At 45.8% G+C, this 12,402-nt stretch overlaps 1 protein-coding gene across 1 annotated transcript; it reads right to left on the reverse strand.

Moving 5' to 3' along the window:
* Window positions 1-2,732: 2,732 nt before the first annotated feature.
* TAGAP (T cell activation RhoGTPase activating protein) lies at window positions 2,733-11,027 on the reverse strand. The gene is made up of 10 exons (XM_065631724.1): window positions 10,968-11,027; window positions 10,458-10,542; window positions 10,294-10,347; window positions 9,662-9,728; window positions 8,033-8,205; window positions 7,083-7,244; window positions 6,478-6,587; window positions 5,574-5,769; window positions 4,952-5,069; window positions 2,733-4,807 (listed from the first exon to the last, which is right to left on the reverse strand). The coding sequence occupies exons 2-10, from the start codon at window positions 10,482-10,484 to the stop codon at window positions 3,630-3,632; spliced, it is 2,085 nt and encodes a 694-aa protein (XP_065487796.1). The 5' UTR covers window positions 10,485-10,542; window positions 10,968-11,027; the 3' UTR covers window positions 2,733-3,629.
* Window positions 11,028-12,402: the final 1,375 nt, after the last annotated feature.

The raw sequence follows: 12,402 nt of genomic DNA on the forward strand, positions 1-12,402 counted from the left end.
GTGCACTCAACTCACTCCTGGGACTCCAGAGAGATACTTGAATGCAGACTACACAGAAGATTAAACACAGGCTCACATAAAGGCTTGCATACAGATAACTAAATCTAAGTGTCTATTGTCTGCAGTCTGCACCTGGGTGCCAGTCCAAACGTTTGTGAAACCTGCAGGTATGGTATTTCTCCCAGCCTTCACTAATGATTTGCCATACAGTTGAAAACAATGTGCTTTTGCTATAAGTTACTGTCCTAATTCAAGTGGCAGAGGAGTTTGCAACTACCTGGTGTACAACATGGGGAAGAAGCAGAGGAGTGTGTTGCTCGATGAGGAACTCCTTTGTTCTTCTGTTGGTTCTTTCAAATCCTAGAAATTCAGACATAGCCATATGTCTGAAGCCTGAGTGCCCTGCTAGGCAAGCTGTGCTGGGGAATACCAGAATTAAAACTTTCTCCGTTGCTGCACAACCTTGGTTCCTCCCCAGAGCAGGTGCATCCTGTGAGGAAGAACAGAGTGCATCATGTGACTGAAAACAGCAGCAGGATACAAACACACGGAACCAAATTCAGGCTGCACCAACAGCCTTAATTCCAGCATTGCCTCACAAGGCAATGGCTTGGATCTTCTGCTTTAATATTGCTTTTTTCCCCCTCTTTCAGTCTTATATGCCAGGTATGTTTAGAGTGTTTTCATGAAATTTAATTAGAAAATTGGATGTGTGAAGCAAGTGATGCAATGCTGATGATGGAGTAACCTGTGGAGAATAGGAGGCTTGCTGTCATCATTCAGCTCTTGTGCCAAAACCCAGCTCCAGCTGAGCCAGCTGTAAATGAGTATTTGATCTTTCTGGCTAAGAAGTCAAAAGCACCTTTGACAAAGACACTTAGATAATTCACTTATTGGATATAGCAGTTAAAGGACCTTACTCTTGGAGGTCAAGATAGTTGAGCTGAGTATTTAAATGTGGTACAATGGTCTGGTAGCATAACAAAGCTGTTTTCTGAGCTGGAGGCAGATGAGTAAGTGCTAAAGCAAAGCTCTCTGCTTTCTGTATCATTCTAGTCTTTTGAGGCTTCCTAAGTGCTTATATAGAAGAGAAATCCCTTGTGTGGAGGGACATGACATGAACATAATGCTGACTGAACAGCAAGTCTTTAGAGATGGAGTAAGACAAATTTTATCTGTCAATGAGGGAGTAAAGCTCTTTTGGGGTCCATTTCCATTCAGATTTTGTTTAATTGTGGTGTTTCCTGGACTTGAAGAAATGAAAGAGCAATGTGAGGGCGACTAGGCCACTGTTTTATACAATTCCTTCACGTTACTCCTTGTTTGTTAACAATGTGTAGAGCTCCTCTGCTTTTTCTCTGTCTATTGTAGTGCCTTACAAGAAGTTCCAAATGGGCTTTCTTATCCAGGCATTGGAAGACAGGCTTATCTATATTGCATCTTTAGAACGCAGGTAAGCTTTCTGAGTGTGATTGTCATGTCTGCCTTAGAATACCTTGGACCCAAAGAGAGACTCTCCTCATTTTTTGTGAAAGGACTGTTCTTATTCTCCATGTGTTTTCTGGTGTGGTTACAAAACAGGAAATCAGCAGTTCCTCTTCTTGGGATCCTTAGTTTTGTCACAGTCAAAAAGAATGAGTCACTTATGAAAGATGTAGCCATGTTTGAGTACATTTTGAAGTTTGTGTTTTCCGTTATGTGGCTTCTGGGCCCCTCGACTGCATGTGGATTATCTCTTCATGGTTGTTCTGCCATGAGGGCAAGAACGCTTGTGGTTTTTTACAAAAGAAAACTGTAGTTCCCACTCAACACAGGACAAGAGGCAGCAGACACAAGTTAAACACGTGGAATTCCATCTGATTGCAATGAGACAATTTTTCACTATGTGGGTGATCAAACACAGTAACAGGGTGCCCAAAGATGTTGCAGAGTGTCCATCTGTAGAAATACTCTAAAGCTGTCTAGGCATAGTCCTGGGCAACCTGCTCTAGCTAATCCTGCTTGAGCAGAGGACTTGGACAGGAGGATCTCAGGCCTCACCTGTTGTGTCATTCTGTGACTCAGGAGTTGCAGATTGCAGAAAATGGCAAATGCCTTTTGCAGGTTGCAGCAGAGCCATGTCATTCAGCTTGCTTGGAAGCAGAGTGCCACTGCTTAGGGGGCTGAGTGAGCTGGCATTTTCTCTAGCTGCAGCCTACCAGTATGGTCCTTCTCACATCATTTCTCCTGTCAGGCCAGCTACTCTCCTTCCCCTTTCTCTGTGTCCCGTGAACACCCACACCTGGAATACATACCTGAGATGCTGGTATGCTATTTGCTAGTCTGTTCCACTTCTGGGGCAGCAGCACCTCTTTGCAGCTCCCTCTCCATCTCACTGATAACTGCTGTTACATGGCAGTGTAACTTGTTTCCCTGACAGAGAGGGATTTGTTCCCAAAATCTAGCCTGCAGCCTCTTACAACAATAGTAGTGATAGTGCTTGTCATGCCTTGTGCATCCCATGTCATTCAAACAGACCTGCAGTACCTGCAGAATAGTATAAAAGTAGGTAAAGCACATGTAGGGCCTGGATATTTTAAAGATACACAATGGACAGTTCAGCATTCATGCAGAAAAATGTTTTATTGTAGTGAAGTTACACAGGAGAAAAACAAAAGTCTCCCTGCTCCTGGTTCAAGGCTATGCTGAGCCATAAAAGGGGAGGTAAGTGCTAACCAAAACAAGTTCCTACATATAAAAACACATTGCACTTCCAGTCATTTTTACAAGGTTATAAGTTTTTTGTTTGTTTGTTTTTGTTTTGTTTTGTTTTTAATGAGCTGCAGCTTTAACTATTTGAAGAATGTTTCCTCGCAGGAGTTTTCATTGTTTAGGGGGGTTTTTTTGCCCTCATAAAAGCATATCTGAATATACTCTTTCTTTCTGCTTAGCCTGTCCAGTTTGTTTAGACTAAGAGGACCTCAGGCCACATGAAGTTGGCTTGATACATTCTCATGATGACCTTGTAGGGCTTCAGCAGCTCTAAACACAGGCTCAGTATACACACACGCTGGATAGTGGTCAGGTCATTCTCACCACCAGCAAGCAACAAGAGGGAATGGCAGCAGACACAGGGGTTTATGGAAGAGTGCTGAAGTGACCTTGATGAAGCAAAAGCCCTTCCTCAGTTGGGGTAGCTGCCAGACCACTTCTTAATACAGAAAATCAGCAAAGCATTGCATCAGCCTGGCACACACACGTGACAAATGGCATGGAGTCTGTGATCATACAAAAAAGAAAAGGAAGATGGGACAGGTTTTGGACCTGCCAACCTTTTAATTGTCCTTCCAGAGATACAAATACAACACTGTTTATCTACTACTAACTAATTTTCCCACACAACAGGTTATGTACAGCATATTCACTTACATTTTTACATAATACTACACAGGTCTACCTCACCACCACCTCTTGTGAAAGAATGTGACATGTCAAGGTGACAGACACTTCAGAAGAGACTCAAGGTAAAAAAGTTCATGCAGAGCTAGCTTATTCTTGGTCTCTTGAATCAAAAATCTTACAAAGGATGAGCAAGATGTCTATTTTTACAATATTTACTTTGTACAGAGCAAAAAGGAGGGATAGGCTTTTTAAACATAGGATTCCTTAGCATACTGGATCTGGTCTACCTCAAAAACTGGCTGGCTGCACCTCCGAGCCACATACTCAAGTTTGTTCTTTTGACAGGATTCAGACATGGCTCTCAATCGGTAGACTCCGGGGGTCACAGGTAAACTCACACGGGAGTTTTTTCCCACAGTGATACTAAGGGTTTCAGTTTCCGCCTCAGAGTCCTTCACTGCAGAAACTCTGCCACTGGGTAGATCCCTTGGAGCCGTGTATGCTGCATCCTCTGTACAGCTGCTGCACGAATGTGGCGGCAAAGCGTCCTGGTTTGACATCTTCAATCTCATAGATTGAACCGTGAGATTGTGGGAGGGAATTTCAGTAGCCAGGCAGTGTTTAGTAGCCTCTTCATAAGAGGGTGGTCTTCCAGGATTCCTTTGGTCTACCTCTCTGAACACTTCATCAGCTGACCTGAAACGGGGCCTTTGCTGATACACCAGAGGCAATGGTTTGTTGTCATCAGGGCTGTTCCCTTGGACAACTCTGCAGGAGAACTGATCTTCTTTCTTTGTGAAACTGTCTCTCTGAAAACCCATGTTTTTTCCAGGCCCCCAACTCTGGGTTTTTATTAGCGTTTTCCTGTGGTTTGCAAAAGAGAATGACATGGAATGCCTTTTGATCTCTCTGCTAGATGTACTGCAGTCTTCAGTAGCCTTGGTGGAAAAGGACTGGGGCCTATTTAAAAAGGTCTTTTTGGGACTAGAGGGTGAAACTACTGGAGAGCTGGTGAAGACGGAGCCATCAGAGCTCTCCAGGGAGCAGCTGGAGGATGTTTTGGGTAGAGAGTCAGTTGATAATTGTGAAGGTAAGATTGCAAGCCGTTTCTCCAGTGCCTCCAACCCTGGCTGTTTCTGCTGAACCGGAAAATTGTCCTCACTTTTGTTTAGCTTCTGCTTCCTTATCCTGCCTTCAAGGCGGTTCTGGAAGGACAGGTCTGGCTCTGAGTACCTCCTGTCCATCGTGCTGATGTCATTTCTGAAATTAGTCAGTGAAGGCGCAGAGGTGCGTGCTGGATGTCTTCTGCTCACACTAGTGCTCCTCCCTTTGGGTGGCTCCATCTGAGAGTTACTGGGGCTGCCTTCAGCTTCAGGATCTGGGCTGTCATAGGCAGAGTCATTCTGAAGAGCAGCACATAGGTGTTCTATGGGGAGAAAGAACCTGTTAGTTTTCACTGACCATCTGAAACCCTTTGCAACTCTCTGTTTCCACAGATGTATTCCCATATCAAATTTAAGAATTTGGCCCAGCAGCCCCAGTCTGTGACATCCCCAGTCCATTCTCATACCTGTGGAGCTGTTTGTGTGATCCGATGACTCCTCAGCCGAGGCACAGACAGACAAGGCAATGACCTCCCCAAATATTTCTGAGCAGTTGTTTATGAGGAACTCCACCAGCACTGTCACCTGCATGTAGAAAACAGTTTATTTCTGTCAAAAGGGCTGAAAACATGTTAAACAGTCTTCCCTGCTCCTTCCTGCTGTCTTTATGTGGAGGAAAGCACAGAGCCAGGTGGCTCCTGTCAAAATCATAGAATCATAGAATACCAGGTTGGAACAGACCTCAAGCATGATCTGGCACAATCTTTCCTGGCAAAAAATCCTAGCTTAAAGTCAGAGGGTGACTCACTGTGGAGGATGAGGCCTGATGCTGCAGACTAATTGAGCTGCCCCAATACAAACAAAACACCATCAGCCACAGCTGCAGCCTCACTGTCCAGAGGGCCCGCAGGTGGCAGTGGGGTGCCTCTTGCTCTCTGTTGCAAAGTATTCAAGAGCTGCGATATGACTGAGGGGTACCCCGGATGTCCAGGGGTGCTGTTTTGTTCAGCTTTTGCCATGGCAGTGGGATCCCTATGGATGGCTCTGAGCTGCCCCAAAGGGAGAGGCTGCTTGCTGAGTTCTACAAACCTTGTCATTCATCTCCTTCTGCACTTCCAGCGGGAGCGTGTTGTCTGTCTCTGGGCTCAGCATATTTGGGCCAATGCAGATGGCCAGATTGCTGGAGTCCATCCTGTTGGTCTCGGCGTTTTGGCTGATGTGGTGGAGCAGAGACAGCAAGTGCTTGAGCAAGACCAGGTTTGGTCTCGGCAGTTTGTCAGCCACCCTGCATAAACACAAAAGAAATATGACATTAATTCATGGTGCAGCAGCCACACTTCTTTATTTGATCCAGTGTCAATTAAACTCAGACAGATGATGCTCCCTCCAGAAAGTGGCATGTGTGTGCTTTATTCATTGCTTAGCAGAAGTATAATTCAGAAATCCCCAACAGCAGCTGAACTTGTGGTTAACTATAGGATCTTGAATTACAAGGTCTTGACTGAAAGGCAAGCATTACAGCAGTCCATGTCCTTGAGTAGATGAGATGACATCAGGAGATATCACCGGAGGCTTCCCGAAGCACGTGAAAGCCTGCGGTTGTGCTGTGCAGCGCTGAGCACTCCCAGGCAGCCTTCACATCTGCTCTTTCTAAAGAGCGAATCAGGGTTGTGAGCTCCACGTGCCCAACTCCACCAGCAGCAGATGTGAAGGCTCCTTGTCAGCGCCTGTCCCACAGCACAGTGACTACGTTAGCTGAGACACTGCAGCCTCTCTCCTCTTCCTACACTACTCGTTTCCTAGGGCAATCTCAGATACCCTCAGGAAGTCCTGCTGCTAGAGCCCTCTAATATCAAACGCATGGAGCAGTAGCAAGCTGGTATAAATGACAGGTTTTTAAGTGAGATTTCGCATTTCAAGAGCTGTCACTGGCCTCTACCAGCCTCTCCATCACATTTGGCTGGTTGCAAAACTTTCTGGTTGTAGAACTTACTCTTTCAATTCTTCAATTTTTTCCTGCTTGCTTGGCTTCTCTAGAGCTTGCATCCACTTCTCATAGAGGTCAGCCGACAGGAGTTTGGAGGGAATATTTCGGAGGAAGTCCTGGAAGACCAAGATATTTAGATGAGGTTTTGGACACTACCCTTGAGCACAGAGGGAGCATCACTGTGACATGGGCTCACTAGGAGGCAGGTTCCCTTGAGGTACCTGCCCTCAAAGGTGATCAACAGCACTAGCAGAGCAGTGGGGACCACAAGTACATCCCAAGTACACTTGCATTGAGGTAACAACAGGACCCAGGTCTCAGCTGCTTTTTATTCACCCATAAATCTCAGTATTCCTCCCTGGGGAGGATCCATCCACTGAGGACAAGGATGAAGTAAGTTTCCTGTGGGCAGGCAGGAAGTCAGCAGCACAACAAATGGGACTGGAAGTAAGGTGGAAGAGGAAGATGCCAAACTTTCCTAAGCCCAAAATATTTAGTCTGGCTTTGATCTGGCTTTAGCTCATAGTCCCACCTAGGTCAGCTCTGGGCACTGAAGTGCACCTGTGCAGATTAGCAATGCCCTCCCACCACTGCAGGTCAGTGGAGCTCACCTTCAAGACCACTGCCAGCAGGTGCACAGATTTGCTTTTTAAATCAACATTCCTGCCTTTGTTTAGGTCCTCCTTCAACTCTTTTCGTGCTTTCTCATTGGCAGCTTTTCTGAATATCCCTTCAGTGGACGGTCCTTTCATACACAATATAGCTAGGAGATCCTGCAGGGGAAAAAAAACCAGACAGGAATGAGAGAACATTTACTTGGGTGAAGGAAGGTCCTTTAGCAAGTGATCATTTCTTTAGAAACAGAAGAAAAATTGTCTGAAGGTACGCTGTGCTCTAATTAGGTCAGTATCTGGTTCTTGCTTTAAGTAGATTATGTGGGCAAGAACTCGATTTTCCCCCAGCCTACCCTTTTTTTGGACTGATGAATTCAGCTAACTTCAGTGGAGTCATCCCTGCTTCCTTCCAGAAGGAAAAAACGGATGGCTTAAGTGTTGGTTCAAATCTCCTCGCTCCCAAGCCAGGCAAATATTGCTTAGAAGAGAAAAAAGCCTGTCTATTGAAAAAGCCAACTCAGTGGGAGAACTGTCACAAGACTGTTTTTATCCAGAAGATAGTGTTTCATTATTTGTCAATGACAGTCCATGGGCAAACACTTTTTTCAGGGAAATACAGAAACCCTTGGAAGTTTATGCTACTGAAAGATTCATTTGAATGATTCCTGTAGAATCACAACATTTATACTAAAGAGCAGATCTGCTGACGTTCCTGATCCTGGGTTGTCTCCACTCAAGGTTACTTCCAGTGAAAGTTGAGTGGGTTGGACAAAACCCACAGACCTGACCCTTTCTACATCTGGCGTGGGCCCTGAGCTTATCAGAAGCGTGTGCGGAGGGGAAACACCAAAATCATGCATCTCCTGGGTGCTGCAGCACAAGTAGCAGGGATCCTGCCTCACACTGGAAGCCAGAGGTGTGATAACTTTGTCACCAGGCTTGCTCACCTGAACTGGCTGGGGCAGCGTGTCATCTTCCCCACAGATGAGTGCCAGCGGCTGGCCAAACAGAGTGATTTTGGCACCGGAATCTAGCTGCCCTGAGGAATTCCCATTGGTAGAGCTTCGTCTCAGAGTAAATGACTGCGATATCACCTTCTTTCTTTTCTTTGTTCCATCTGCTACAAACAAAAGGAAAGCAAAAAATCAATTTAAAAACAAAACCAAAAAACCAGAGTGCGCTGTGTCGCGATTTATCTGTGTGCAGTGCAGAGATGTATGTTGAAACAACTCGAACCAAAAAGGGGGAAACTGAAAGACAACTAAGTCGTTACTAAGGAAACAACTGCCTAAACTCTAAACCTGTGACCATCCCTCTAAGGACACCACCTTTCCTGTTTTGCGTGGGGTTTTTTCACATTCTGGTCACTGTTTCTTCTTAAAGAGTGGGAACACACAAGGCAGAGAAATAAGAGCATTTATAGAGATTTGTGATATTGCAGCGGTTTCTGTGATAGCTATCTAGGGAAGATATATCACTTGAGCAGCTGGCAATGACAACAATTTTCACTGCGCGGTCTGACTGTGCCCCAGACTTAGGGCAAGAGTGGAATTTGGGGCTCCTGCTTTTCAGTCTCTTTCATGGGCTGAAATTAAACCACATGGCTCCAGCTCTGCCAGCTTTGGAGCCAGGTCTAATGACAGTGTCCTGCTAGCCAGCCTGTGGAAGGTGATGCTCCAGAGGATTTGAGTATCACGGTGGGGCCTCACTCGCTTCAGAGTCAGAAATCTCTTAGCATGAGTTTTGCACCTGCGTCTTAGAGAGGAGGGCATGCTAGGAATTTGGAGATTATGGTTGTATTGGGATGAGGTGTGGCTTTTTTCCCTTTCACAAACAGTGAGAGAAGGATCCTTTCATTAGAAAGCTTTCTAAAGGCATTGCCTTCTGCAAATTTCCTATAAAGGGCTGGTCTTTTAATCCAAAATGAGGCTGTCTTATGCAGATGAGAGGTTCTCAGGACCTATATTTGTGGCTTAGCACAAGTCCTTGTTAGAGAGAGGTTAAAAGCTATGAGAAAGTCACCTAACATAGTGTCATATCAAATGCTTGCTTCTGATACTTCTGAAAAATGGTCTGATATGATGGTCTGCTCCAAATCTGACCTTGCCTTGCTAATGGTCTCCTCTGGGTTGTTTACAGGTGCTGATGTTTTGCATGGCAAGAGAAAACAAGTGCAGTTGCTGCTGCCAAGAGTGTTTATTTGCTTTGGTGTGCAACCGCTGGTAGCAGTACTTGCTTGCAGTGCCACACCTCAGTGGCTGTACTCAAGTGAGAAATGAGCACATTTAGTTCCCCTTGCTGCCAGGGGACACAAAGAAATGTGTCTCTGAGGACCAGGGAACAAGGATACAAGACCTCTGGCACTCAGCACTGTCACCTCTGCCATGGAGGATAAGGGAAAGAGGTCATTTGCAAGTGAGTGGCACTTCAGGGGTTAAGCTGTCTCCTAGATGGGGCTGAGGGCTGTGGACTGCCCTCAGGGAGATGAAGTGGGCAGTTTCGGGTGGTTTTGCAGAAGCAGCAGCTTGCACGAATTATATAAGAAGACAGTTCCTCAGTTTGTTTTTAGAACTCACCCGTTGAGTGGCAAAGTCCATCTTCAGTATCTACTGGGACCAGCTGGGGGCATTTCTTGGCATCAGCCTGCAAGAAGCATGTTGGAGTTACAGAGCTGCCACCAGCAGCGAGGGCCACCAGTGAGTTGCTGCAGCTCCTCAGAAATCTGTGAGAGGGTCCGGGCAGTAACCAGAGCAAACCTAACTCCTGCTGGACAGGCACCTCGGTCCAGGAGTGACACTGCCCCACTGCCCAGCAGAGGGGTTTGTGGTAACCCTGTGGCCAGCCAGCCAGACCTCCCCAGCAGCTCACAACCCCGAGCTCTTTCAGGCTGCTCTTTTGATCCAGAGAAGCCCGCGCTGGACACAGCCTGTCCTCTGTCCCCCCCGGCACTGGAGATTTCCTCCCAAACTTCTCTGGCGAGCCTTATTTTCTTCGGAGCCTGCCAGATTCCTGAGCCAAGCTCCTCAGGAGCATTTAGCTGCTCACAGCGATGCCCAGCTCCTTCTGCATGGTGCTGCACGGAGTTGCCTTCTAAGGGCTCTGCCCGCTCGTAGGCAGCGGGCAGCTCCTGCAGGGGCCACCCCCACTTTGCTAAGTTATCTCACATCAGTACCCAACAAGGATCGACAGAATCGTAGCAGCTGCTTACCTCTGACTGGCACTCAATCAGACTCTCCATGTTCCCAGCATTTAGTGTCTTTGACTAGGCAAGAAAACAAAAGGCACTGTGTGAGTAATTGAATGTTATGGTTTGGAAATCAGAGCTTTTCAAAATCACTCTGTTGACAGAGTTGAAACAATAAAGACACTCACAGTATTACAGCTGCTTAACACTTTCATTAGGAGTTTGATTGGGGGAGCTCTGGACACTCTACTTTCCTTCGGTCCTTTTGTTTGCCTGTTTATTGAACAGCGAATGGACAAAGAAAGAGGTTTGTTAAACTGCACCCTTCTTGCCTTTCTCCCTTGCAAACCAGTCTAGCATTTAAATATGATCCTGAACCAGCAAGATCAATCATAAAGCCCTGCTCTGGAAAGCACTCAGCCCTGCTGCTCTATCTGCTTCTTGATTAAAGCAGGAAAAAAAAGCTTTCAATTTTTAATCCATACAAAAAATGAGCAAGTGGTGACAGCTACATGAGGTTGCTGTTAATCTGCAAACAGAAGTCTAAGCAACACAGACAGGTCTGCCCACGAGCTATGCTAAGCAGTGGGCACACATCTCCCCCATCTATATTTTTGTAAATCTCTGTACAGCTGTGTCTGGAGCACTTCACCAACTTCAACCGCGACACCACAGATTTAATCCCAGAGAGTACTTACCCAAGGACTGAGTTCAGCCAGAGCTCCTTCACCTCCCGTGAACTGCAGAGGAAAGGAGAAACAGCATCACTCCCACACTGCTACTAGTCCTTTGGACGGAGGCAGGCGACTAAACAGTTCTACCCCACGTGTGCTGCCTTATATACGCAGAAAGGGCAGGTGGAAATTCACAGTCAGGAAGAAGCATCATGGGGCAGGACTGAGACGCTATGAAATTTCTGGCTTCCTCTTTCCTTTTAGAGGAGCTGCTTTTTTTTTTTTTTTTTCCTTAGAGAGAAAAAAAAAGTCCTTGTAGCTGTTACGGATGGAAAAAGATGAGACACTCACCAGGTAAAGGTTCCATTTAGCATCACCAATGTGAGGTGGGAAGTGCAGAGGGGGCTGCAGTGCGGGCAGCTTCTCCTTACTGGTAAAGGGCAGTGGGTACCATCTGTCCTTTGACTGCTCATGGACCTTAGATTTTGCAGTTTAAAGATGCACCCCCAGATCAAGTTACACTAAGAACAGTTAAAAAGATGGGGGAGTGGAATAGCCAGGATTCAGAGAAATGTTTTTGTATATATTTTTAAAAACTAATGGGAACAGTTTGCTGTCTGCAAGCAGATGTAAACACACACTTTGCTGGTGTCAACTAGTTCTTGAGAATCTAAGCATTGGACTTCTATAGAAAAAGTGGTGCTATCTAATAATTTAGTAATGGATGACAATATGTAATAAAAGATTTTGCTTAAAATATGTCTTAGTAAGAATTATGTGTCCAAGTAAGAAAGTTTAATTCAGCAGAAGACATTAAAAAATCTAGGAAAAATCTATATCTGCTCTCCCTGTACCTTTTCAGGGTCTGTTGCTGACTCCCCCCCAACCTGGGCACACCAGGAACATAACGACAACAGTACTCACTCTACCAGGCCAGTATGAAAATTCACCAATGTTTGATTTTAAATGCATGATATTAGTTCTACTGATTCATTGATGGAGGTAAATTGCAACCTGGTATTCTAGATACCTCTCTTTTGACTGAGTGAAAAAGAGGGGCTAAGGCTGAGAGTTGAAGGGTTGGGAACACTCAGGGATGGATCAAGGTGGACAGCACTCTTCTATAACTGTGGTGTCTCTGATGCTTCCCTTGGTGGATGCTCCATTTCATGTGTGCGGGGGACAAGGCTGTGTCATAGCACAGCTCTTTGCAGATGCACATCACGGCTACATCCGCTGCTGAATTCACCCTGAAAGCTGTACTTTACTTAACCACATCAGACCTGGCCCATGTAGCATTGACCCTGCGTTGTCATGTGGAAGAGACAGGCAGTCTCAGCTCAAGTCTGGCAGAAATCCAAAGTGCAAAATTCTCTTTTGGTTAGACAAAGATGTGTCAAGAAGGGCAAAAGAAGAGCTGCCCTGCTTTTGTGGGAGGAGATGCTGTAGGTGACCTTTC

This window comes from Caloenas nicobarica, chromosome 3 (genome assembly GCF_036013445.1).
Source record: "Caloenas nicobarica isolate bCalNic1 chromosome 3, bCalNic1.hap1, whole genome shotgun sequence".
Taxonomy (NCBI): Eukaryota; Metazoa; Chordata; class Aves; order Columbiformes; family Columbidae; genus Caloenas; species Caloenas nicobarica.